The 26395-nt window shown below is 42.1% G+C and overlaps 1 protein-coding gene and 1 long non-coding RNA gene across 4 annotated transcripts in view; both read right to left on the bottom strand.

The window, feature by feature from the left end:
* Positions 1–14673, bottom strand: part of TMEM178A (transmembrane protein 178A) — a 52000-nt gene extending 37327 nt beyond the window's left edge. For all 3 annotated transcript variants that reach the window (XM_039463030.2, XM_039463035.2, XM_074396283.1), the window contains exon 1: positions 14198–14673. In XM_039463030.2, the coding sequence (XP_039318964.1) occupies positions 14198–14597 (400 nt within the window). In that variant the 5' untranslated portion in view covers positions 14598–14673. The remainder of the gene's footprint in view (positions 1–14197) is intronic.
* A 186-nt stretch (positions 14674–14859) lies between these two features.
* LOC104651175 (uncharacterized) overlaps positions 14860–26395 on the bottom strand; it is a 238838-nt gene continuing 227302 nt past the window's right edge. The window contains exon 5 of the long non-coding RNA XR_012516853.1: positions 14860–15489. This is a non-coding gene — a long non-coding RNA (uncharacterized LOC104651175). The remainder of the gene's footprint in view (positions 15490–26395) is intronic.

The raw sequence follows: 26395 nt of genomic DNA, 5'->3' as shown, positions 1-26395 counted from the left end.
TAAAAGCTTATGACCTGCTAAATTCAGACTTGTAGCTGTGGGCAGTGGGAAACGATCAGAGATTTGGGGGATTTTTGTTTACATCTTTTTTTTTTTTTTTTTTTTTTTTTTTTTTTTTGAGACGGAGTTTTGCTCTTGTTACCCAGGCTGGAGTGCAATGGCGCGATCTCGGCTCACCGCAACCTCCGCCTCCTGGGTTCAGGCAATTCTCCTGCCTCAGCCTCCTGAGTAGCTGGGATTACAGGCACGCGCCACCATGCCCAGCTAATTTTTTGTATTTTTAGTAGAGACGGGGTTTCACCTTGTTGACCAGGATGGTCTCGATCTCTCGACCTCGTGATCCACCCGCCTCGGCCTCCCAAAGTGCTGGGATTACAGGCTTGAGCCACCACGCCTGGCTACATCTTAACTAAAGTGTACAATTCAGTGACAGTTAGTACACTGTGCAATCACTCCCAATATCTATTTCCAAAACATTTTCACAAGCCCAAAAGAAAATCACTTGCCCATCAAGCAGTCACTGCCTATTATCCCCTCCCTGTTTTCTGTCTCTGTGGGTTATATCTAATCTGAATATTTCATAAATGGAATTATATAACTCACGGGCCTTGGTGTCCAGCTTCTTTCACGGAGCACAGTGTTTTTGAAGTCCATCCATGTTGTAGCATTTATCAGTATTTCATTCCTTTTTATGGCTGAATAATGCTCCATTGTATGGACATACCACATTTTCTTTATTCATCAGTTGATGGACATTTGGACTGTTTCCAAATTTTGGCTATTGCAAATGTCCTGTTGTGAACATTTATGTAGAGTGTTTTTGTCTGAGTATCTGTTTTCAATTTTGGGGGGTATATACCTACTAGTGGAATTGCTGGGATATTTGGTTCTTCTATATTTAACTTATTGAGGAACCCATCAGATATTTTTAGTTAAAGGAAAGACATAAGATTGCATTTTAGAAAGCTAAATGTACCTAATGGATATTTAAAGAAACAAGATCTACAGAGATGGTTCACCAAAGATCCACCAAATAGTTGCTCATCTGTTCCTTCCTGCCTTCCTTCTTGGGCTTCCTATCTCTTTTCCTTTCTCTCCTGCCTGCTTGCTTGCTTTTTTTTTTTTTTTTTTTTTTTTCTTGTCGAACCTACAAGTTGGCATGCAATATGGTGGTCCAAATATATGTCCACCCACATACCTTGTGGCTTTACACCATCTTCTGAGGCTTCTGTGCTAAAATCCTGCTAGCTCAGCCCATCTGTAACAGTTAGATTGTTTTCTTGCTTCATAATTCCTGCTCTGAGGAAGCATCAGGCTATAATAAATAGGTCTCTTGGTATCGAATGAGAGCTCCAAGAGGAGCCTAGCACAAGAAAGGCTCCTGGAAGGGTTTTGACTGGAACATTCCTGCTGAGGTAACCAGGGTCCATCTTCCTATATTCTGCCTCCATCCCACTCCTCCAGACACAGAAACGTACATTGCTAAACAACTGCTTCCTCTACAGGTCTTCCAGCTTGTCATTTCAAAAGCAGATGATTCTTCACAGAAATTTCAAGGATTATGAAAGCCCAATACAGACATGAGTTAAGTGGTTTTTCTTCAAATTAGATTTGGTTACTTTCTAATTTTGAACATATGCCACTAACAACACACCAGGACACTGACAATAGCAAGGAGTGATTTGCTAATTTTCTTGCTCAAAGTTGTTATATTTATAGATGCACTGGGAAGTTGTAAGGATGGTCACTCAGTTGCCAGTCAGAGAATAGAAATGATACATGTTGTTGTTTTCCTCCAAGAAACCAAGAAGTTAAAAACAAGTCATAGCCTAACTTGGACAGATTCTCTAAATGAACCTGGCTTGAGGAGTAGGGGTGAAGGGAGATGTTCAGAAAAATGCTCTCCATGAAGCTCTTCTTGAGCGACACTGAACATCCAGGGGTCGGGGGATGGGGAGGAGCGTGAGGACAAAGGCTGTGCATCTAGGAGCACTGAAGCACCCGACTAAGTATCCGATGTGTAGCAACTGCACCTTCTGATCTTAGAGTACAATGATATCCCCTAATATGCACAATTTTGAACATTTTACATTCCATTTTTAAAGTGCAATTATAAATAAGCCTCCTTAAAACCAACCATGCAACCTCTGGGTCTTTAGAGCGTAAAGAGACTCCAACAGCTCTTCAAAAGGAAAAGCACAGGGCCTTCGGGCCACTTCCATGTGCCTGTTAGGGCAGTATGTGGAGAAAGTGGTCGATCTAGAAAAGCTGGGAGGAAATCTGAGTTCTCCTCTCAGTCTTCTCTTGCTATGGAACGGCCATAGGCAGGATGGGGCCGCCACCTGAGCATCCCTGCTGCTTCGGCTTCTGTGGTGTGGCTCTCTGGAGCCCCTCTTCCTTGGCCAACCAAAGCCAGATTTTGTTCAGGTGTCAGGCAGCCAAGTGCTTCCTGGGAAGACTGGGCTCTTCTTCAACCCCAAACTGGGCTGAAGTTTGATTGGTCCAAGAAAATCAGCGTCCATTCCACTTGCCAGGGATTGCTTTAAGAATGGTCATGTGACATAATTCTGGCCAATGAGACCTGTGGGAAGTCTGGGGGACTTCTGGGAAATCACATTTATTGTAAAAGAAGAGATCAGAAAAGGGGGCCTGACTTCTTCTGTTTCCTAGCTCACTCGCAGAACTCACAACTAGCAACTCACAGAACTGCCGTGACCAGGTAGAGTCATGGTTCAAGGCAAAATTGACTACCTTGGGTCTGCTAAAGCCCAAAAGCCTTGAATCTCTTTAATTAACTAGCCAGATGCAGGCTTTCTCCAGACTTTCCGTTAATGCAAGATAATACATTTACCTTGTAGGCTAAGCCATTTTTACTTGGGTATTCTGTTATTTGGCACTTAAAGGCCCACCCAAGTAATTAGATAAATGTTTATCAAGCACTTTATCCACTACATATTTTTAAATCACACCCACATCCCAAATTATGTTTCATATCTCATGAGAAATACTGCTGTATCTGACCTTTTTAGAAATAACTGTAATCCCAACACGGGGAGGCCAAGGTGGGAGGATCACTGGAGGCCAGGAGTTTGACACCAACTTGGTCAACAAAGCAAGACCCTGTTTCTACAAAAAATTTTAAAATGAAAATTAGCTAGGCATGGCAGAGGATGCCTGTAATCCTAGCTACTCGAGAAGCTGAGGTGGGCTGATCACTTGAGCCCAGGAGTTTGGGGCTACAGAGAACTATGATCGTACCACTGCACTCCAGTCTGGGCAACAGAGTGAAACCTTGTCTCTAAAAAGAAAATTGTTTCTAAGAAATAAATAACAACTCCAGAAAACTACATGTATGGAAGAATACCTGACCAGGAAAAAAAAAGTAGGTCTGGCATTCGAACCTGTAAATACAGTCAGAAGAATGTGAAAACAAGAACTACGTGATGACTCAGAAATAAAAACATGCTCTAAAAAACATCCATGCCACAAACTTCAAATATTACAATCTAGGACCTATTAGTAAGAAGCAATCAATTTCCCCCATGGCATAATCAAAATATTATTGCAGAATCATCAGTATCAGTGGTTAAGTGAACGGGGAACCATTCTTTCACACCTCTCAGTGGCTCGCAGATCTATTTATTTCAGTAACTGCCACATTGGTAGGGCATACAAAACCATACCCTTTTCATAATTTCTCCTGTCATTATTTTTTAACTTTCCCAAATCAGGTACGTTGGGACCTGTTCAGAAGACTAACAGGTAATAAGTTATGTATAGAGCTGCCAATTTTCCCAGTCAGCAGTGGTGCCTAGAGATGACTTTGGGGGACTGAAGCTTCCATGCCCACAATATCCATCAGCTCCCCATATGCCCTCGACACTTCAAAATGCACAATCTGGATAAAGCCCCCATCCCTACATCTTCTAAACAAAAATCAAAGGGCCTGCACCTTTCAAGCAATATATTCTGTCTTACAAATTAAAGCCCATTTGAGATTATGCTGATAATAACATCCCCCTTGCTCACAGGTATTCTGAGAATGCGGTTTCAGAGAGAAATGAAGGCAGTTAGAGCTGGTATGCTACGTTTTGCGGGTAATTGACAGGAGTTTACAGCCCAAGTGCAAATCACCTATCACCTGCAACATAGTATCAAAATCAGGCTAGAATCGTTGCTTGAAATTCTTTTCAACTCTATGATAATTTTTTATTCTACATGTGCTTATTTTCCTCCTACCAACTTGAATTTCAGAAAGAAAAGGTAACCCTTGAGAAAAGAAGTCTTAGACTTTGATGCTTCTTCAGCAGACATCCTCTAGCTGGATTTTATCTTTTACTGCTGTGTAGTAAACAGTTTCTTTGTGTCTTTTTTGTTTGTTTCAAACACCTGAAGAAAAAAACAAATTGTAATTTTTATTATTTTATTTTTTCATAAGTTATTGGGATACAGGTGGTATTTGGTTACATGAGTAAGTCCTTTCATGGTGATTTGTGAGATTTTGGTTCACCCATCACCCGAGCAGTATACACTGCACCCTATTTGTCTTCTTTTATCCTTTGTCCCCCTCCCACTCTTACCCTCAAGTCCCCACAGCCGATTGTGTCATTCTTATGCCTTTGTGTCCTCAAAGCTTAGCTCCCATATATCAGTGAGAACATTCGATGTTTAGTTTTCCATTCCTGAGTTACTTCACTTAGAATAGTAGTTTCCAGGCCAGGCGCGGTGGCTCAAGCCTGTAATCCCAGCACTTTGGGAGGCTGAGGCGGGTGGATCACGAGGTCAAGAGATCGAGACCATCCTGGTCAACATGGTGAAACCCCGTCTCTACTAAAAATACAAAAAATTAGCTGGGCATGGTGGCGCATGCTTGTAATCCCAGCTACTCAGGAGGCTGAGGCAGGAGAATTGCCTGAACCCAGGAGGCGGAGATTGCGGTGAGCCGAGATCGCACCATTGCACTCCAGCCTGGGTAACAAGAGCAAAACTCTGTCTCAAAAAAAAAAAAAAAAAAAGAATAGTAGTTTCCAGTCTCATCCAGGTCACTGCAAATGCTCTTAATTCATTCCTTTTTGTGGCTGAGTAGTATTCTATCATATATATATATATACATATACACACATATCACAGTTTCTTTATGCACTCTTTGATTGATAGGCATTTGTTGGGTTGGTTCCACCAACCCAATTGCAATTGTGAATTGTGCTGCTATAAACATGCCTGTGCAAGTATTTCAGAAAAAGACAGTATTTTTTAGAGCCGTTCATGTTGGCAGTCACTATTGCTTTTCCCACTTATCTCTGTGTAGCTTCCTTCAACCAAACTTCCATTGTCTGAACACCAAGCGAAGTTTTCCTGCAATGTGTTAGCTGCTAAGGATTAGATCACCTGGAATAAATGATTCTTAAGTATCAGTGGCACAAAGCAGATACCGAGCTCTAACTGGTATGGGTTCAGTTGCTCCAACTGGCCATTGTAAGTTTTCTTTCCCTCACCCTACAGTTTATCTAGGTATCTCAAATTATGGCTGTGATCATCTGCTTCATAATTTTTAAATCATATGAAATGTGATAGATGTTGTTTTTCCAGGATAGCTTGAGTAATATTTAACAGGATGCATATACTTAAAATTCTAATTGCAAATATTACTATAAGCAGTTTTCAAAATTGTGAGAACTTAAAAAAAGGCATTGAAATTCAAGTTAACCAGCAGCCTGCACCCACTCACTTAGACCCACTTCCTCACTGCTCTGGGTGTATAGTTAGGGAAAGCACATTCCCATGGGACCTGGAGGACTTAACACCCATGTTTTTCACTAAGCAGGCTACTTTTTTTTTTTTTTTTTTTTTAGAGTTTTCCTCGTCGCCCAGGCTGGAGTGCAATGGCGCGACCTTGGCTCACTGCAACCTCTGCTTCCCTGGTTCAAGAGATTCTCCAGCCTCAGCAGTAGCTGGGGTTACAGGCGCTCACCATCTCGCCAGCTAATTTTTGTATTTTTAGTAGAGAAGGGGTTTTGCCATGTTGGCCAATAAGCAGCCTATTTTTTAAAAAACATTTCTTTTTTAACATTTGTTGACTGATTGTTGAGTGAAACAAGTGTTCATATCCCCCACACCAAAAAATTTCCTTGAAATGTAGACAAGAGATCCAAACCTAATATAGCCTACCACCCACCACTGCCCCTGCCCTGCTAGTTCTGCTGTTACAGACGTTTAAGTGCAAGTTAGTACTTACTCATAAGGCAAATGGAAGCATCGGTGTGGATGTGCAGTTGAGTGTCCTGTTGTAAAGAGACAATTAAGCCTTCTGGAGTTATCTGTACACTCAGAATTTTCTACTTACATTTCTGGAGTCTCTTCCCTATCTACAGAATGTCAAATAACTTGGTGAAACTAAAAGGGAACATATTACATCCTTTAGGTTCTTAGGGGAAAAATGAGTTGATTGATTTTTACCTATGAACAAAATATTAAAAATTCTGAACACTGGAGGACATCCAGCAAGTTGTAGAAAATAATTCAGTGTGTCTTCAGTACTTAAAGATAACGGAAACTAACATATGGTTTGTATTGTCCCCCTTTGTTCACTTGCTAATGCATTCCCTGATGGGTGTCCCCATGACGTTACTGTTTGGTCTGCAATCAGCTATCTGGCGGAGTTACAAGAAAGATGGAGTGCAGCATGTAGTTTCCCGTTACTCTGCAGCAGACAAAGGCTGCCAGTTTCATGATGACGGCAGAGGCGGACTCTCTCACGCTCCAAGAAGTTCAGTTGCATCCTTTTAGTTATGAATAAAACTTGCAATAAAACAGATTAATCACTGCAATCACTTTTAACCACAGAGAAACACTATGAGAGTGTAAAAATTAATTGTCATAAATTTTGCCCGTTTCAGAAGATAAATTCCACTTTCTATTTACAAATTCCTTCATTATGATAAAAAGCTTTACAATTAGCTTTGCAAAGCTTTAGACCCTATCAATGGTGTGGTGGGTTTTTTTTAAAGAAAAATAGTAACTGTAGAAGAAACAAAATTGTTTAAACCTAAAGATATGATCTTATCTGAATTGCCCCCAAATACTGAGCTGTTCCACGGCAAAGGAGACACATTGGCTATTTGCGTTATTTGCCAGTTCTCCATTTTCGCTGATTGCAGCTTTTGTTCTTCCATCCCATCATTGCTATTGGGAGGGAATGGGATATGAAGAGGCTGACCAGACCAAATCTGATTTTTATTCTTTTAACCAGAAAATAATACAAGAAAATGGACCACAGATATGGACACAATCGAGAATCAAACGACAGTGGAATTTCCCTGCATGATAAGGTACACATAAGACAGGTAGGCTCTGGGCATGAAGAGATGGCCAATCTGAGCATGAAGAGATGGCCAATCTGAGGTCATGGTTTGCTTGGTGTGAATAATCTGCGATTCTAATCTGATAAACTGTGGTTATATGATCGGTGATTATAATCTGATTATCTGGAGTACACAGCACTACAGGTGTACACAGAGATGAAAGCAGAGTTCATTCTTGGTAACTGTTGGGAAAACCCTGTGACCCACCTAAACTCCTTCAATGTGCCCACTCTTCAGCATTTCACACTTAGCACTGACATTTCCTCAGTAGAATAGAATGTCCAGATGCTCCTCCAACAAAAGCTGATCTTTTATAGAAATCAAGGACACTCACTGGATGGGGGAAACCCAGTGGCTCACACCTATAACCCCAACATTTTGGGAGGCCAAGGCAAGAGGATCTCTTGAGGCCTGGAGTTTGAGATTGGCCTGGGAAACATAGCAAGACCCCATCTCTACAATTTTTTTTTTAAAAAAAAATCAGTTAGGCATGCTGGCACACACCTGAGGCACACACAGCCTCAGCACACCAGGTATAGCTGGCACACACCTGCCCAGCTACTCAGGAGGCTGAGGTGCAAGGATCACTTGAGCCCAGTTCAAAGCTGCAGTGAGCTATGATCGTGCCACTGAGCTCTAGCCTGGGTGACAGACAGAACAAGACCCTGTTTGAAAAAATAAAAAAATCAGAAAAGAACACTTGCAATTATAATTATGAGCAGTCTGCCTGATGGGGTTTGAGGGCTCTTTTAGCTATCTGAAGAAGAAAAATCAGTAGCGAAAGAGAAAAACCACAGCAACTCGGGTATAATTGGATGTGAACTTTCTATGACATAGCAAACTCTTCCTTTTTTCCCCTCAAGGCCATTGCTAAACATTATCTATGAAACACAATGAATGAAAATGTCGTTGATTCTGGCAATTTTGATCACAAACCACTTAAAGCACCATTCACTTTTGTGTTTATAAATTACTCTTAAAAGACAATTCCTGTGTGCAGACGGTAAGAATGGAAGCAAGTATCTTCTTTTGATTGCAGACTAGCAGGAATTTAATTTCTATTCAAGGTAACCTTCATGATTGTTAGCAATAGAATGTACTGAAACACTGAATATCACACTTGGGTATGTTCAGCCTCAGCACACTGTAGAACAAGCTAAAACTACAAATCTATTCATTAAGAGTTGTGTCGTATGAGCTAGCAGTTGTTTAATCAAAAAGAGCTCATTTAATACTGTGCCTAATGTCAGAATTGATACAGACATAAAATGCATCTTCTTCTCTCCCCTGTGCAAGATAAATGTGTGTGATATAACAGTGCACTGGGGTACCCATCATGAATTTCAGCTGTGATTGGAAAAATCCCTCCTCCTCTGCTCAGATGAGAGACTTGGCTCTGAGCAGTGACAGAAACAGTCTCGAGAGTGGGGTGTGCACATGGCAGAGGTGCACATGCAATTCTTTGGATGGTGGCATGAAAATAGTTGAACTTTCATTTATATCTATTTATTACCACATCCCTTCAAAATTTTCTTTTGCTCATTTTATGATGTATGTGTCAGTACAGTCCATGCACGTAATTCAAAAATGAATAAACATAAATCACATAGCGTGATGGTCAAAAGAATTTCAGAGACCACTTGCCTTGAGAAGTAAAGAAGGAAAGAAAAACAAAGTCATATCATATCCCCAGAACCCCCAAAACTAAGGAATCCCTTTTGCCAGCAGCATCTTTTAGCCCAAGAGAAGGTCCATGAACAATCTGTGAACCACTGGGTCAAGGAGAAGAAACAGTGCTGGCTTCTCAGCTTCCCTAGGTATATCTCATCTTGGAAGATAATTCTAACACAAATTATACTTTGGTCCACAAATGAGCAGAAGAAAATCATCAATCTATTTCTGTGTCAGGTAGAACTTGGTGGGTCCTGTACAGACTATTAATTTCATGGGAAATAAGCAACAGGAGAAGCAGATAAATCATTAGCAGAGTGAAAAGCAGACCCAATGAATTCATACCAAATCTCTTACTTTCCTTTTCTTACAGAGAACAAAATGACAGAGTATTTACATCCCACTGTCTTTGATATCTGTTTATCTCATTAGAGGAAAAATGCTTCGGCAACCACAAAAACATGTTCTATTTCAAGAATTCAAACCCAAATGATTTATAAAGGTCAACATTGTTCATACAGACTTATAATCTTCACATTTCTAAAATCCTATCATTTTTAATTTTATTAAAAAAACACATTAATTTTCTATTTGTATTGCAGATAATATGTCATATTAGAATTTCATTTACATGCATAAAACATATATATTTGAAAAGTAATGTTAATTGGTTTTAATGAAAATGTTTCCTTAAAAAAGTTAAGGCTAGTGTGAACAGTTGAACTTCTAATGTCATTTCTATGACTCTGATTTCTATTCAAAATTGATTTCTCCAAAGTTCCACATAATGTATTTGCAAGTCACATCAATGTTTATTAAAGTCAGTGTTTTCAAGAACTGAAAGAAGCATTACATAATGTTTCCAACTGAGTCGCCTTCCATCTGTCCTGTCTTCCTGTTCATCCAGTAGTTGAAACATACATACTGCACTTGGGAGAAAACAGCTAGGAGTCCCCCAAAGGATGCTGCACTCAATCAGTCTGCACTGCATTTTCTGTCATTTACCCACCAGTGCTATCAGCCATCCCAAAATATTCTTCCACCCTGGTCAGGTAATCTTCCTATGACCTACTAAGAGTAGTTATAACATAATCCACTAGAAAATACAAATTCCACTACTTGAAATAAACTTGTTGAAGGCAGGGATTTTTATCCATTTCATTCACTCCTGTATCTTCTACACCTGGTACAATAACCAACACTCCAACATCTATTTGTTGAGTGAATAAATGGATGAATGAAGGAAGAACTTATCTTTTGGTCCCTTGTCATTTCCTGGCATCCTTACATAATCCATGACACACACACTTGCTTTAAAGATTTTCACACCTAAAGACTTCTTTCTAACCCCCCACATTCACAGTGGCACAGAGATACCTGAAGCCCTAAGCTTTAAATCCATTTTGTTCAACTATTTCAGCACTCAAGTTGCTGGATGAAAGCTAATTTCATTTGCATACTTTTCGGAGTCAGTCCTTATTTGGACCAGTAAAGCTTCCTTGGCATCGAAAGTTAGCCAGTGCTGCAAGAAGGGCATATATGGAAGACTAATTTAAAGTCAACTGACCAGCTCAAACACAAAAGAACCCCCACGTGTTTAGCTAAAATCTTCTTGCATTACCTTGCAAACAATGGGCTTCTAATGGGCATTTACTGAATTGGACAGTAAATATGGAAATACAATATGAATATAACATATCTAAAGCATTTGATAAGTTCTCATGTTATCCCAGTGAACAAAATAGTGAAGTGTGAATTGGTCAATATAGCGCTGATAAGAGAACTTGCTGCTAGAAAAGCAACTATGTTCAAACTATGCTGGCAAGTATTTTGTTTTATTTCTCAATCTGGTAGAGTAGCATAGGGTTCTAGTCTTGATTCTTTATGAGCTTATCAATAACACTACCTCCATTCTTACTGAAGGTTCTGGTTGAAGGTCAAGCCTAGACCATTCCAGAGTATGGGCTAGAGAGAAGTGAACTAGAACCATAATGAGTATGTGAAAACAAGAATTTGATGATTCTCCCGAATATTTGTCCCATTGAGATAAATGCTTTTCTAGCTGCTGTGATTTCTCTTAGATAGTCTAATACTGTAGAGTCTGTGCATATTTCTAAATTAATCTCTTACTGCTCACATTGCATGTTTCTATCTCCTATACATCTCTCAGAAATACATCTCTCTTGTCTTGCCTCCAATAATAGGAAATGCAAATAATTCCTACTGTGAGAATGTTTTCCATATTATCGACGCTACATTTTCTTCCCTGCACTTCTCATTTAACTCCTAGCTTTGCCCTCTAGGTTCACAGGAGAAAAGACTGGCACCTTTCCCTCTCAGAAGCTCACTAAGCATGCCAGGCAGTTCTTGAGCCCTTTTTCCACCCCCTCCACTCCTCCATCAGAATAAACTTTTCTTCACTTCTTACAATTAGAATTTCTAAACGATGCTAAGACTGATAAGGCAACTCACAGAAGAAAGAATAGAACTTGGGACTCTGTTAGATATAGTGTTAATTTCTAGTTTTATAAATGGCTCATTTAAGAAATTCATACCACAGCCACGAATGACAGATGCCAAAACAAAGGTGATAATGTTTGCCTAACATGAGTGCCAAAATCATCTTTGAGACAGGAAAATGTTGGTGACATTTTCTTTTCTCAAATTATTCATAGACTCAGAATTTTAAAGCTGTTCATGTCACCCATACATTTCACAGATGATGAAACTGAGATCTAGAAGAGTTATGTAACCAGCCCAAGGTTGGTTAGTAGCAATATTGCAAGGCATTTCTGGACATCTCCCAAACAACAAATTAAGATCCTATAATCTACCGATGCCTGTTCTTTCCTCCAAACTCCACGTTTCTTAATAGTGTCAGCTCATTAACTTTGCAAGAAGCTAAGTTTACATTGTTATTAATTACAACAATGACAGATAAGCGAACTAGAAAATTCTCTAAAGAATAGTCATCCCTCCTAATACTCCAGACAAGGAAACTGAAGGCAAAGGGGGCCTGGATACTTGGAGAACACACTACAGTTTAACAACAGGGCCAGCAATGGTGCCCATATCTTCTGCTCACAACCGAGAACTCTCTTCAGTGTTCTACACAAAAGACTAGCTAAACACCATCAATATTATAAATCTGAGATTGTTTTCATCTAAAAATAGGCATTCGTGACTGGAAAAGTCTAGTTTTTTTTAATGAGCATATGAGTTCTGTTTTATGGAAGTACTGGGCTAGATTATCAGAAAGATTGTAGAAGGGAGTTAGAACAACCAGTAGAGGTTCAACTTCAATGGCCTCCAAAGTCTTTCCACCTCTATGATTATTTGACCCTGGACTACCCAGGAACTGGCACCTCAGCTAGCCAGGGCATTTCCAGAGGCGTTGTGCAATATCCTGTGGGGGTCCCTCTTCTAGTGCAGGTTGGACTCTGCCCTGCTGTTTCAGGCATTGCTCTATATCCAATTTACATGCAATCAAATACTCTAAGCACAGAAAGAGTGTAAGCAAATGCAGTTTTGTCATTTCCAAAGACAGACTACACTGCTTAGCTTTCAAAATTGCCTTGCCTAAATGAGCACTCCATAACTGAGCCTCCAAATTCAGCTTTTACAGTTTGTTCATGTACTATGCTACCATCAGAATTAATTATGCAGCATCTTCATGAGGAGAAATCAGATTTGGATGCAAGTTAGGAGAGAAAAGAAAATGGTGCACTTCCCAAAGGAAGATTTTACTGTATCTGATTCCCCCAAAGTGCTGGAGTCCTTCCACATGCAGACAGATTTCGGATGGCAGCCCCCAGCTGAGCTAGCCATGGGAAGGAGGAAGTTGACACGTTTGAGGAATGAAGAATCCACCAACTAAAAAGGCTCTGAAAGCGAACACATTATTAACCCCCTTTTTTCTATGTCATTCCATTGCAAGCTGTAACTCAACACAAATCTGTCCGTTTGTTTTCCTGAATGGCTACTAAATATTAAAATGTACTGATTTGGGACTTTTTTTTTCTTTTTGACATCATGAGTCCAAGAGAAGAGATGTTGATTTTTTTTTAATCTCAGAGAAAAAAAAAATATATGTATATATATACTGAGTCAAGTTCTGAAGTTAAAGGAAGCTTCACAAATTGTCACACTGGATATTTTTACATGAATGGGATTACCAAAAAATAAAAATTCAAACTATCTGATTCCATTCGCAGCAGCCAGGTGTTGCGCAGATCTCAGAAGAAAAAACTGATGTTCTACAACTCAGTGCCAAACAAAAAAAAAAAAAATAAGAGAAACAACCCGACAAGGTACCACACAGAGAAGACAGAGTGATGAGTGCCAAGATCTGGAAAGTTCTAGTTTCAAGGGCTAGGACATTTTCTCTCCTCAGCTGCCACCATGTGCCTGGACAGCGAGGAAGGTGCGGGTATGGGGTCCGCAGGAAGGTTGGAAAGCAGGTGTCCTATCTGCCTTGGGCAGCCTCCACCAGCCAACGATTGGTCTCTGAAGTCTAATCCACACACACACTGCACTTTAGGGGTGTGGGGCAAGGTTCCAGGGCCTCGTTAGCCGCCCATCAGCCCTCCAGGCTGGGATGACCACATCAGTTCCATAGGACACCAGCATCCGCACAATACAGGGAGAGCCCCTTCCCCCTCTTCGGAGGTTGGCATCACTTTTCTTCTAAACGGTATTTCCAAAAGGGAAGCACAACTTGAGGGAAGGATCCCGGCTGGGAAAAGTCGAGTCTTTTGACGGTTAGTCCCCCTTACGGGGAGCAGCGTCAAGAAAAGACACGCACGTCAGGCAGGTGTACAAAGGCGGAGAAGGACGGGGGAGAGCGAAAGAAAGAACCCGGGAAAGGGAGGCGAAGGCAGGAAAGGAGACAGAGGCTGCGGGAGCACGGACTGGAAAGGACGCGCAGGATGAGGACGAAGGAAGAGAGTCAAGGAGAGTGAGAAGGAGGAAGGCAGCGGGGAAAGAAAGGGAAGGGATAAAGACCGGAGGCGGCGGCAAGGATGCAAGAATGCACCGGGGCGCGGGGGCGCGGGGACGCGGGGCCGCGGCGGGGAGGGGACCGCGGGTACCGGCGCGCCCCTGGGAAGCCACGGTCTGCGCTCCACGCGCGGGCGCCGGGGACGCGGGGCACGCCCGCCGCTCACCTTTTAGGATGAGGGTGTCGATGTCCCGGTCGATGCCCAGGAAGTAGCACTTCCTCCAAAGGCCCGAGTAGGTGGCGAAGAGCGGCCGGCCGCACTCGGCGTCCAGCCCGCCGAGCCCCAGCAGCGAGCGCCAGGACTCGGGATCGGCGCGCCCCGGGCCGCCCGGGAGCAGCCGGCGCCCCAGCGGGGGCGAGTCCCGCAGCGGCAGGTGCGACAGCGGCATCAGGCGGTTCTTCTGGTCCGGGGGGTCGGCGCCCGCGCGGCTGCGCTCGCAGCTCTCCTTGTGGCGCCGGGGGTCGGTCTCGTACCAGTGGTCGGTGAAGATGGCCGTGACGAGCAGCCCCAGGGAGCACAGGCTGAGGCCGAGGCTGAGCGCGGTGACGAGCGCCCGCGGCTCCATGGCTTCCCGCCCCGCCGCAGCCGCTGGTGGGCTCGCGCGCCGCCGCCAGACACAATGCACTTGGCCCCGGCTCTCCGCCCGCTCCCTCCCTCTTCCCCCCACCTGCCCCCCACCTCCCTCCCACGGCCTCCCCGCCCCGCGCACCCGGCCCGGCTCCCTCCCTCTCCCCCGGCCTGGTCTCGCCTCCCACCGCCCGCCCGCCCCCGGCCGGGCCCCAGGGCTCCGCGCCCTCCCCCGCGCCGCTCTCGCTTTCTAGCCCCGCTCCTCTTCCCCAGCTCCTTCTCCTCGCCCCGGCGCCCCCCACCCCGAGCACGCCCCTCGCCCCTCGCCCGTCTCCCTACCTCCGATCCAACAGTCCGCCCTCCTCTCCAGTGACTCCCCTTCCCCTTTTAATCTCTCCTCGCCGCCCTCATCCTCCCGTCTCCCCTTAACCCTGTCCCTACTTTCCCTAGACTTTTCTCCAACTCTTCCTCTCCCTCTTTCCCCCACTCATTTGCTCCTCCGCTCCCCGACTCCTGGTGCCTTTATATCCCGGCTCTGGACTCGGTGCCTCTCTCCACCTACCCCTCAGCACACCCCTCCCGTCCTTCCTCTTCCCTCCAACGACCTTAAAAGACATCCACCGACATCAGACTCACTCTTGTCACTTGTCCAAGTTGATTCTGATCAGTGTCCCGTTTTGTACCCAGGAGCGAATCCCATCCAGGTCGGGCTGCCTGTTAGCATTTAACTCCTTGGAATCTTGATCTGGCGTCCGAAGGACCCTTTGTCCTGCCGCCTGCAGGATGCAGCCTCAGCCCCCTTGGCAGCCAGCTCTATCTGTCCTCTCTTTCCCTCTCACTTACCCATCATCGCTTAGCCTCTAAGCATTCTCTCTGCTCAAGCCCCTCTTCTGAAAGAAAAGACACCGAGTATCAGTGGAGCGATAGAATGATGACCAGAGATTTTTTGTCCCACTTCATTTCAACCTGCTATGAGATGGACTTGCTCTCCCGCCAGACTGGCCTCCTGGAATTTCCAGAAGAGCCTGGGATCAATGAACCCTGGCAGTGGCACGGGCTCCATGAGGTGATTATTGCCTTTGCAGACAGCAAGCCCCCAGTAATAAATCAAAGTAATGATTTTCTCCCGTGCAGGTTTCCCTCTTGGGCTGGGGGGTGGGGTCAACAGCAAAGCAGGGCTGCACACCAAAGCCAACACCTGAGCCTGGGGCAGTTCTTCCAGGCTGCTTGCATCTTCCAGTCACAGAGGTTACTTCCAAGAATGGCAGGCAGATTGACATTTTCTAAAATGAGGAAATGCCAGGACCCAGGATGCTAAGAGTTAATCACTTGTGCGGTATAGTCAGTCTATACCGCAGAGGTGTAATGCACTGATGGTGCCACTCAGTGCCCTTGTGGTCATGTCAGAGACAGGAAACCATGCTGCATTGGCCCAGGGATGAAAATTCTTGTGTTCCTATGGTATGAAATATTAATGATGAAGGAATTATGAGGCATTCATTAGATACTAAATGTCATTACTACATGATTTAATGGGACTTATTAATTAGTGCCCTACATCAATTGGTATTAATATGCTTTATATACTTCCTCCAGAATGGCATCTGTAAAGGTGGTATAAGACACTTGCTGGGATTTATTTTCACTGCTGTTTGTATTTAGCATCTTCAGAGGGTATATTTCCAATGAAGATCGTACGCCTATTCTGAGCTGTTCAGTGCATACATAGATCACTTAAGCAAATCTTTCAGTCATATCGGACCCCCGTTCCCATTTCTGCTGACCTGACAATGTGAATTATTGCTTGGATTTTCTCACAGTTTCAGCAAGATCTATGGTGAGCTCTAGTCTAATTAAGGAAGACAAAGAGTTATAATTTTAGTGTTTCTCTCACCTATAAGCTTTTCCTTCACAGGAAACACTAATTTCATCAAAGGAGTCTTATCTGGATTTACACAAAAATGATAAGACTTAGAAGCTTTCTTTTATTTATACTCTATAATATGTATAAAATCCTAGATCTTAATGGATACATAGAGAGAATGCCTTTAACTGTGGGTCCACAGTTGACATCTGAAATTCACTCAAGTCCTCATGTGTTCTTTTATTTTTTTAAATGCATCTTGAGATAAAGTTATCACAAACCTTGCAAGCCCCACAGGTTGTCAAGCCCTTAGCAAATCCTCATCCCCTTTTCGAGTCCTCACCACATGTACCACAAGAAATAAATATTCAGACGCATTACAGAGTCACCTCATCATTTTCACACAATAACCCTGTCTTCAGCTGGAGCTAGACAGAAGAAAACCTCCTTTTAAGGCACTTCTGTTTAACTTAAAAGAACACACTGTTCTGTCTCATTTTCCTAGCTAGAAATCTTTGATCACACTCTTTTTAGAAAATAGCATTATTCCTGAAGTTCATTTATGTCTATGCTTAAGACCAGTCTCAGCATATAATCCAAAGGTTACTATATGATGGATTGCCCTTGACAGTATTTCATAAAAAATGTCACACATTACAAATATGGGCCAGCAGTATGTAATGAGAGCGCTGCCTCTGCTGGTGCAGCATTAATGGCGCCAGCAGGGATGTGGCATCTGATGTGTTCACAGGCTTCGCTATAGCAACTGCTCATTGCTCCATCCATGTTTTTTAAATTCCCCTTTTGGATACTTCCAACAGTGAACTATCACCCACTAGCCCCCCACTCTGTTAGGGGAGTGAAAAATATGAAGACGAGTAAGTGGTGCCCATCTTCAAGATGCTCCCAGCCTAGTGGCAAGAAACAGATGCAAAGACAGAATGAGAGGCAAATGCTGTAGTTAAAAAAAAAAAAGTACAAAGTGCCATAGAAGCACGGACAATGAAGAGACTAACTGCCTTGGGTCAGGTGGGCTACATAGAGATAGTAACTTTTGAGTTAGTTCTTAAAGGATGAGTTAAACTTTGCCAAGAGGATATCAGAGATATTTGTATTGCAGTCAGAGAATACCTCTTTGGTTTGGTGTCTACCTCATACATTTGGAGACTTCAATATTTTAGGCCACTGTAAAATGTGTACATTTTTAAGTCATAAAGTTCTCATGTTCTAATGACTGACTACAAGCTGGACAGTTGTAGATGAGTGGAAGGAAAGGTCTACACGTGAATATAACCAGTGTAGGAGGGCATTTAGCTCAGCATGGAGCCAAGATGATGGGAGATCAAATATCCATCTAGGACATCTCACATATCTGAGCTTTGGCTATGCTGTGACCTCGAGGTTTTCAAACTTTGCTTATTCTTTACCTGTCTTAAATTTCTCTTTGCCAACTCCAGATCTGATATCCCTAAGTGTATCCCTCAGAGAAAAACAGTATCCTCATATGACAGAGATGGAGCCGGAGAATTTCCACCTGGGTATTTTACTGTGTTATTGGGCTCAAGATACTCAAAATTAAAGTCTCTTATTTCCATATGGTTCAACTGCCCTCCTCAATTCGTTTGCTAGTGTTACGTCATCAATTCACTCAGATGCGGTATTGTAGAATTTTCTATCAAATTGGCAAAGTCAGAGATTTTTCCTTTGAAATTTCTTTTACATCCACGCTTTCCTTTACATTTCTACCACTTGCTGTTACTGTGTCTCTACCCCAGACACCTGTATTATTATTACAGCTTCCTCCTTGGCCCCCATGACTCCAGGATCAACCTTCCTGCAGCTATCCCGGATATTGTTGCCAAATGCACATTCTTCAGTGTTACTTTACGTCATCTTTCAGCTTCCAACTCTCCTTTCTAGGTTAGGGAGAACTTTCCACTCTACCATTTCAAAGTCCTTCTTTGTTGCTGCTGGTAGTCTCCTTGCATTTAAACATCACAACTGATGTGCAGTCCATGTTTAAATATTTACAAAACAAAATACTTTTGCCTTCTCCCAACCTACTTACCATAATATCTATGACATTCACCTATTTCTCTCTACAGTCAGTAAGTTCTTTAAACAAATATTTCCTAAGAGAAAAGATCAGTGTGCGCACACACACACACACACACACACACACACACAGAGAGAGAGAGAGAGAGAGAGGCAGAAAGAGAGAGAGAGAGAGAGATCTCAAATTATCGCAGAGCTATGGTAATAATTTAACATACCCATGCTAAGCTAACCATCCTAACAATGCATATTCTAAAAGATTTTCACCCTATTGCACCATTGCTAAGACTAAAAGCAGTATCCTTCCTCACTTCCAACATTTAGATTCTGCAATTCAGACTATGCATTTTAACTAAAACTATATACTAGGTTTCGTAACAAGTGTGGAAGTTTTTTCTTGGTAATATCAGATTTTTTCAGCATTCAATAAAAGGATATAGTCAATTATAGTGTTAACCTACAAATACGCCATTTTGCAAATTGTTGAGGTGCTAGTGTTAAAGTCGTCACTCTAAATTGTTCTCCTGAAACAACTTTATTTTAATTCAACAGCATATCTATGAGTTAAATAATGTAAGTTATTGTTCAATGTAAGTTATTGGGCAAAGTCCCAGTGGATTTGTAAAGATGAAGAAAACATGGCCTGTGCCCTCAGGGTAGGGTAGCTGGAGGGGAAGATAGAAAATGCAGGAAGCCACTAAGAGGGACAGCTTGATACTAGTACTGTCACAGAGATACAAAACAATGCAACAGGAAAACCTACTACAGAGAGATTCATTTCTCCATTGGGAAGAATACGTTTAAGCCAAGTGGAATAGGCGCTATCTCAGTTAGGCCTTGGAGAAAAAGGAGTATTTTCTGTATGTGTGTCAGCTCAGTCCAGGGCAAAGCCAAAAGTAAATTTTAGAAGCAGCACCTATCATGGTGCTCTTCTATACCCCACGCATGTGGTAAGTCATCTTGGCAGTGCCATTTTGTCACTGACGAGAAGCCTGGAACCATAAAATACCACAAAACCCCCAAAATAGACAGTGCCTGATAAGTTTCTCATTTCACTGACACACCGCAGAATGTCACCATTCTTTTTCACATTCCTGGATTAAGCTGTTTCCTTTTTGGAGTCTTTAAGCACATATGGTAGGAAAGGAAAAAAAAAAAAAAAAAAAGAAAGAAACCCATAACCATGTTAAGTCCCACTTAAAGTGTGATGTTTTAGCAGATGGTGGCTCATTAATTGCCACACCTAACTGTATTTCCCACCTTTTGTTTGTGTATGGATACTAAGTTTCGAAGTTGGGGTCTAATTCAGCTCATTCAGGCCATGTTGGACAAATAAGGCAGAATTGGATACACCTAAGATATTCTGTGTCTGATTCACAGCCACCTGTGATGCTGCCCAGATGAACATAAAAGCCAGTGTTTCCAGGTGTCTCTCCTCTTTTTTGCCTTCAAACCTCTCTCTCTGCTGCGTCTGCTCAAAGGCACCAGGATCTGGGGAATGCACATGGGTACTGGGGTCAAATCACATGTAAATTCTAGACCCACTGCTTTCTACCTGTTCACCCTTAGCCAGCCACCTAACTTCCCAAACCACCTAAGTTCTGAAAAATAAGGATATCACCATCTAGCTCACAGGATGCATGATTCATGGTTATCACATGATAAATTCATTCCTCCCACTCTCTTATCCTCCCTACTCCATCCATAAATACATAAACATGCTTCAGAAATTCCATAGGTCTAACATATTAAGACCATATGATTTAAATGTTGTAAATACAAATGGATAGAATGTTAATGACACGTATTCTCTTATATTAGCTATTTCTAGTATTCAAATAAAAGAAACCATCTATTCTCATTTATTCTGTTAACATTATTGAGCACCCATGGGCCAGAGAAAGAGCATTCCAGGCAGAGGGAACAGCCAGTGCAAGGGCCCTGAGGCATGAAAGAGCTCTGTGTCACGGAGGAAGTACAAAGAGACCCAGAGAGTAGTGAATGAGGAAGCGGTGGTATGAGATGAAATTGCAGGAATAGTCAGTGCCAGATTATGCAGCCCTTGAAAGCCAAACTATGGAGTTTGGACTTCGGTTCAAAGAAAACCTTTGAAGAGTTTTAAGCACAGGAGACGCGTTGATTAATGTTTTGCAATGTCACTCAGACAGCTATGTGAAAAATGGATTGAAGCTACAGGTGGCAAGTATGAAGGCAAAGAAACCAGTCAGGAAGCTATTGCAATCACGCAGACATGGGATATTAGTAACCTGGATTAAGGAGGCAGCAGTGGAAACAGTGAGAAGTGGGTAGAGGTCAAAATCATAGGACTACATGGATGGAGCTGGAAGCCAGTATCCTTAGCAAACTAATGCAGTAACAGACAACCAAATACGGCATATTCTCACTTACAAGTGGGTGCCAAATGATGAGAACTCACGGACCCCAAAAAAAGGAACAACAGACACTGGGGCTTACTTGAGGGGGGAGGGTGGAAAGAGGGAGAGGGGCACAAAAAGTAACTATTGGGTGCTAGGCTTAGTACCTGGGTGAGGAAATAATCTGTACAATAAACCCCATTACATGAGTTTACCTATATTACAAACCTGCACATGTACCCCCAAACTTAAAATAAAAATAAAAATGAATTTTAAAAAATTACTGTGAGTGCAGATGAGGGAAAGACGCGATCAAGAGCCATGCTACATTTCTGGTGTGGGTGCTTGAATGGTGGGGCCAACCTCCGTTGGAGAGGCAATTGAATATGTGAACCTGAGAGTAAGGGAAGCATCTGGACTAGAGATTTAGATTTTGTGTATATCGGCACATAGGTGCTATATGCATATTGATAATTAAACTCATGGGACTTGATGAGATTGCCTAGGGGAAAGTTAGCTAGAAAAACTAAGATGTCTAAATCCAGGCTCTGAGGCACAAGCATTTAGATCTCCATGGGAGGAGGAGGCACCACAAAAAACAATGAGAGGGAAAATAGGGGTGAAAACTAAGAAAATCTGTGTCCTCAAAGCCAGGACTGGGGAATCTAATAATCTATGATGACACAGTGACAGTACAACAGAGTCTAGGATGTGGCATCAGAGAGGCTTGGGCTTAAATTCTAGTGTGCTTTGGGCAGCAATGGGGGAGTACTTAGCCTCTTCAGGCCTCCCCAAATCACACTAGAATTTAAGTGAGAACATGCAGTATTTGGTTGTCTGTTACTGCGTTAGTAACACTAATAAGTGAGAACACGCAGTATTTGGTTGTCTGTTACTGCTTTAGTTTGCTAAGGGTAATGGCTTCCAGCTCCATCCATGTTTCCTCATCCGTGAAATGGGGATAAGAATAATAATATCTTTCTTTAGAATGCTAGGAGCATCTAAACACACAATAAATATAAAGCACTTATCAACATAAAGAATGCAAAGTCTGACCTATGGAAGAACTCAATATATAAATAACAGCTACTGTAATTGTTGTCATTTATCAGCTCCAACAATAATATTTGGTTATTGCTCACATTTGCAGGCCACAGTCTTGGATGTGGTACAGAGCATTACTCTCCCAAGGATTGTGCCCTAATGAAAAGCATGAAGACCAGCTATCAGGCCCCTAAAAACATAAAGCATCTTTAGTAATAGTGAAATGATGAGCATTCAAAAGCATGAGGGCCATTATATTCTTTCAATAGGCTATTTTGTTATGAGCTCATAAAAGGAGTTTAATGCTGTTTTGTGAATAGCAGAAATAAGCACCCAGAATATGATAAAGTATCTCCATTTCTCAAGATCTTTAAAATGGACTAGATAGAAAAGCCGCTAGAGAAAAAGACTGCCCATAGCTACCACATTATATGGGAACAAATCAAGCTTGGAGAATAAAGGCAGTGCCTGGATATCCCCTCCCCAACCAAGGAAGCAGGGGGATCCCTGACAGCACAAAGGGGCACTGAACCAACTGTGGACAGCATCTGGTGGAAAGGAGAGAAAGAGATGGCTGCCTTCTAAGAAGGACAGAGAGAAAATGGCAAAAACTCAGGAAGGACCCAAGACTGCAAAGATGTAACTCCTAGAAGCCAGAAGGCAGCTTTTCACAAGTGATGAGAAATCCATACTTTGCCCACATGAGCTAGGTCAATATTCCAGATTTCTGTTGTCAAGACCAGGAGATAAACGTTGAGTCAGATATTCCTGAAAATGGTGAATTCAACACAAGTCCATCGGCATTTGCCCCCACCTCAGAGAACAAGATTATCATTCTTGACAACTCTGATTGTTTAATTCTTGATCTGGATAAACCCCTTTAAAAATCATTTGAATCCAGGTAGTTATTAGCCAGTATGTAAATAGCTATTATGAAGCAGATACTCAGAAGAATACCTAACAGTGTGTTGCATTCCTTATGGCTCTTGGCATGCCAGGATTTCATTGGGCACTGTGAAGTGTAATCATCTGATATGCAGTGCTTGGAGAACCATCCTGTTCTTTTGGAAGGAGTAACCAATTTGGCAGGGCTTGGCACACGCCTCCTCACAGCCGCACCTGAGCCCCATAATGAATGGGTGCCACATGGCATTGACGGTCACTCAAGTGGAGAAGAAAATGAAACTTTCGGGACATATTACCATCTCACCTCCAACTCTGCTATAGAGAGGCAGGACCTTGTCAAGGTCAGATGGATGAGGCTGATTAAAAAAGAAAGAGATGAAGTGTACCAATGGCCAAAACGGAATCCAAGTAGGTGGCTTTGACGTATGAGTTCCATCTGCCTAATTTATTTGGTGTCTGTGATCTGCATGTGACCAAGAGCCTCAGATTACTGAGTGGCAGGCTGGGGAGGGAGCAGGTAGCGGGGAAGATGCCTCTTAGTGTTTCCAGCCAAGTCACCATGGGCCCTTCTGAACCCTGCTGAAACCAAAACACGACAGAAAGGGATTCTCTCCTAAGAATCCCTGTCTTTAGCCAAAAGATATTACCGGAGTTTCAAACACTAAAGTTGAATCCCAAATATAAAAGGTTATTTTCTGGGTATTTAAGGAAATACTTTTTATCAACTTCCTTTTCTGACAGGTGTCTGGCTGTTTTGGTCCTGAATTTCATGGGTGTAGTTTTAAGTACTTGCTTTTTTTATTCTCACTCGGCAGTTTACCTTTTTCCATATCTACTACATTTGCCAAGAAGCCCACGTTCTTTTTGTCAATAAAATGAGAATTTACAATGGCTCTCATTGCAGTGTTAACTGGGTTTATAGGGCACCCTTTTTAATTTTTATTTTTTAATTTTTACTTTAAGTTCCAGGATACATGTGCAGAACGTACAGGTTTATTACACAGGTATATATATGCCATGGTGGTTTGCTGTACCTATCAGCCTGTCACTGCGGTTTTAAGGCCCACATGCATTAGCTATTTGTCCTGATGGTCTCCCTCTCCTTGCTATCCCCTGACAGGCCCCAGTGTGTGATGTTCCCCTCCCTGTGTCCATGTGTTCTCATTGTTCAGCTCCCACTTATGCGTGAACACATGCGGTGTTTGGTTTTCTGTTCCTGTGTTAGTTTGCTGAGGATGATGGCTTCCAGCTTCAACCATGTCCCAGCAAAGGATATGATCTCATTCCTTTTTATGGCTGCATAGTATTCTATGGTGTATATGTACCACATTTTCTTTATCCAGTCTATCATTGATGGCCATTTGGATTGGTTTCATGTCTTTGCTATTGTGAGTAGTGCTGCATGTATCTTTATAACAGAATGACTTGTATTCCTTTGGTTATATGCCCAGTAATGGGATTGCTAGGTCAATGGTATTTCTGGTTCTGGATCCTTGAGGAATTGCCACACTGTCTTCCACAGTGGTTGAACTAATTTACATTCCTACCAACAGTGTAAAAGTGTTCCTGTTTCTCCACAGCCTTCACACGATCTGTTGTTTCTTGACTTTTTAATAATCACCATTCTGACTGGCATGACATGGTGTCTCATTGTGGTTTTGATTTGCATTTCTCTAATGATGAGTGCTGTTGAGCTTTTTTTCATATATTTGTTGACCACATAAATGTCTTCTTTTGAGAAGTGTCTGTTCATATCCTTTGCCCACTTTTTGACAAGGTTGTTTTTTTCTTATAAATTTAGGTTCTTTGTAAATTGTGGATATTAGACCTTTGTCAGTGGGTAGATTGCAAAAATTTTCTCCTGTTCTGTAAGTTGGCTGTTTGCTCTGATGGTAGTTTCTTTTGCTGTGCACAAGCTCGTTAGTTTTTGTTTTTGTTTTCGTTTTTGTCTTTGAGATGGAGTCTTGCTCTGTCGCCAGGTTGGAGTACAGTGGTGGATATCTGCTCACTGCAACCTCCACCTCCTGGGTTCAAGCGATTCTCGTGCCTCAGCCTCTTGAGTAGCTGGGATTACAGGCATGCACCACCACACCCAGCTAATTTTTGTATTTTTAATAGAGACAGGGTTTCACCATGTTGGCCAGGATGGTCTCGATCTCCTGACCTCATGATCTGTCCACCTTGGCCTCCCAAAGTGCTGGGATTACAGGTGTGAGCCACTGTACCTGGCCAGAAGCTCATTGGTTTAATTAGATCTCCTTTGTCAATTTTAGCTTTTGTTGTAATTACTTTTGATGATTTCAGCATAAAATATTTGCCCATACCTATGTCCTGAATGATATTGCATGGGTTTTCTTCTAGGGTTTTACAGTTTTGGGTTTTACATTTAAGTCTTGAATCCATCTTGAGTTAATTTTTGTATAAGGTATAAAAAAATGGGTCCAGTTTTGGTTTTCTGCACATGGCTAGTCAGTTTTCCCAGCACCATTTATTAAATAGGAAATCCTTTCCTTATTGCTTGTTTTTGTCTACAATGAAGACAAAATGGTTTTAGATGTGTGGTTTTGTTTCTGAGATCTCTGTTCTGTTCCATTGGTCTATATTTCTGTTTTGGTACCAGTACCATGCTGTTTTGGTTACTGTAGCCTTGTAGTATAGTTTTAAGTCAGGTAGTGTGATGCCTCCAGGTTTGTTCTTTTAGCTTAGGATTGTCTTGGCTATGCAGGCTCTTTTTTGGTTCCTTATGAATTTTAAAGTAGTTTTCCCTAATTCTGTGAAGAATATCAATAGTAGTTTGATGAAAATAGCCTTGAGTCTATAAATTACTTTGGGCAGTATGGCCATTTTCACGATACTGAGTCTTTCCATCCATGAGGATGGAATGTTTTTCCATTTGTTTGTTTCCTCTTATTTCCTTGAGCAGTGGTTTGTAGTTCTTATACAGCCCCCTTTTAAATGTTGCAATAGGTAGAAGTGAGAGCAAACTAGTTATGATATCCTGAAACGGGAGGTCGACCCACATATAGCCAGGATCAGGACTAAGCCTGTCTGAGGATCTCAATGAAAAATTGGAAAATAGGAGCTATAGAAATTCTTCTCAAGACAAAAGAAAGAGAAGCAATGACAGCAAATAGTACATAATTAAAATGTTAGCCATGGATTATTATTCTATAAGTCTATAGGTAAAAGCTGCACAAAGAATGCAACATACCAAGCAACAGACACAGGTCCAAGTGAGTTGGTACAAAAATTTCCCAGCCTGGTTCAGTGTGAGTTTGGGTATTTAAAGATTTGGATGGTTTATGCTTGGGAGAAGGGCCGTTTCCACAGTTTCTCTGATCTTCTTGCCTACCACTTTCCACCTATTGCCATGAAGCTTTTGTAGATTTATCACATAATAGTATATAGCAAATGTGTGTGGATCACATACTATTTGCAAGGCACTGTTAAGCAGTTTATATGTTTTTCTTATTTACTCCTTGTAACAATTAGTAGCAGTAGAAGCTGTAATATTGTTGTTACTATTATCTCCATTTTACAAATGAGGTAAAC

This window comes from Saimiri boliviensis, chromosome 1 (assembly GCF_048565385.1).
Source record: "Saimiri boliviensis isolate mSaiBol1 chromosome 1, mSaiBol1.pri, whole genome shotgun sequence".
Classification (NCBI taxonomy): Eukaryota; Metazoa; Chordata; class Mammalia; order Primates; family Cebidae; genus Saimiri; species Saimiri boliviensis.
This window is presented reverse-complemented; position numbering and strand designations above follow the sequence as displayed.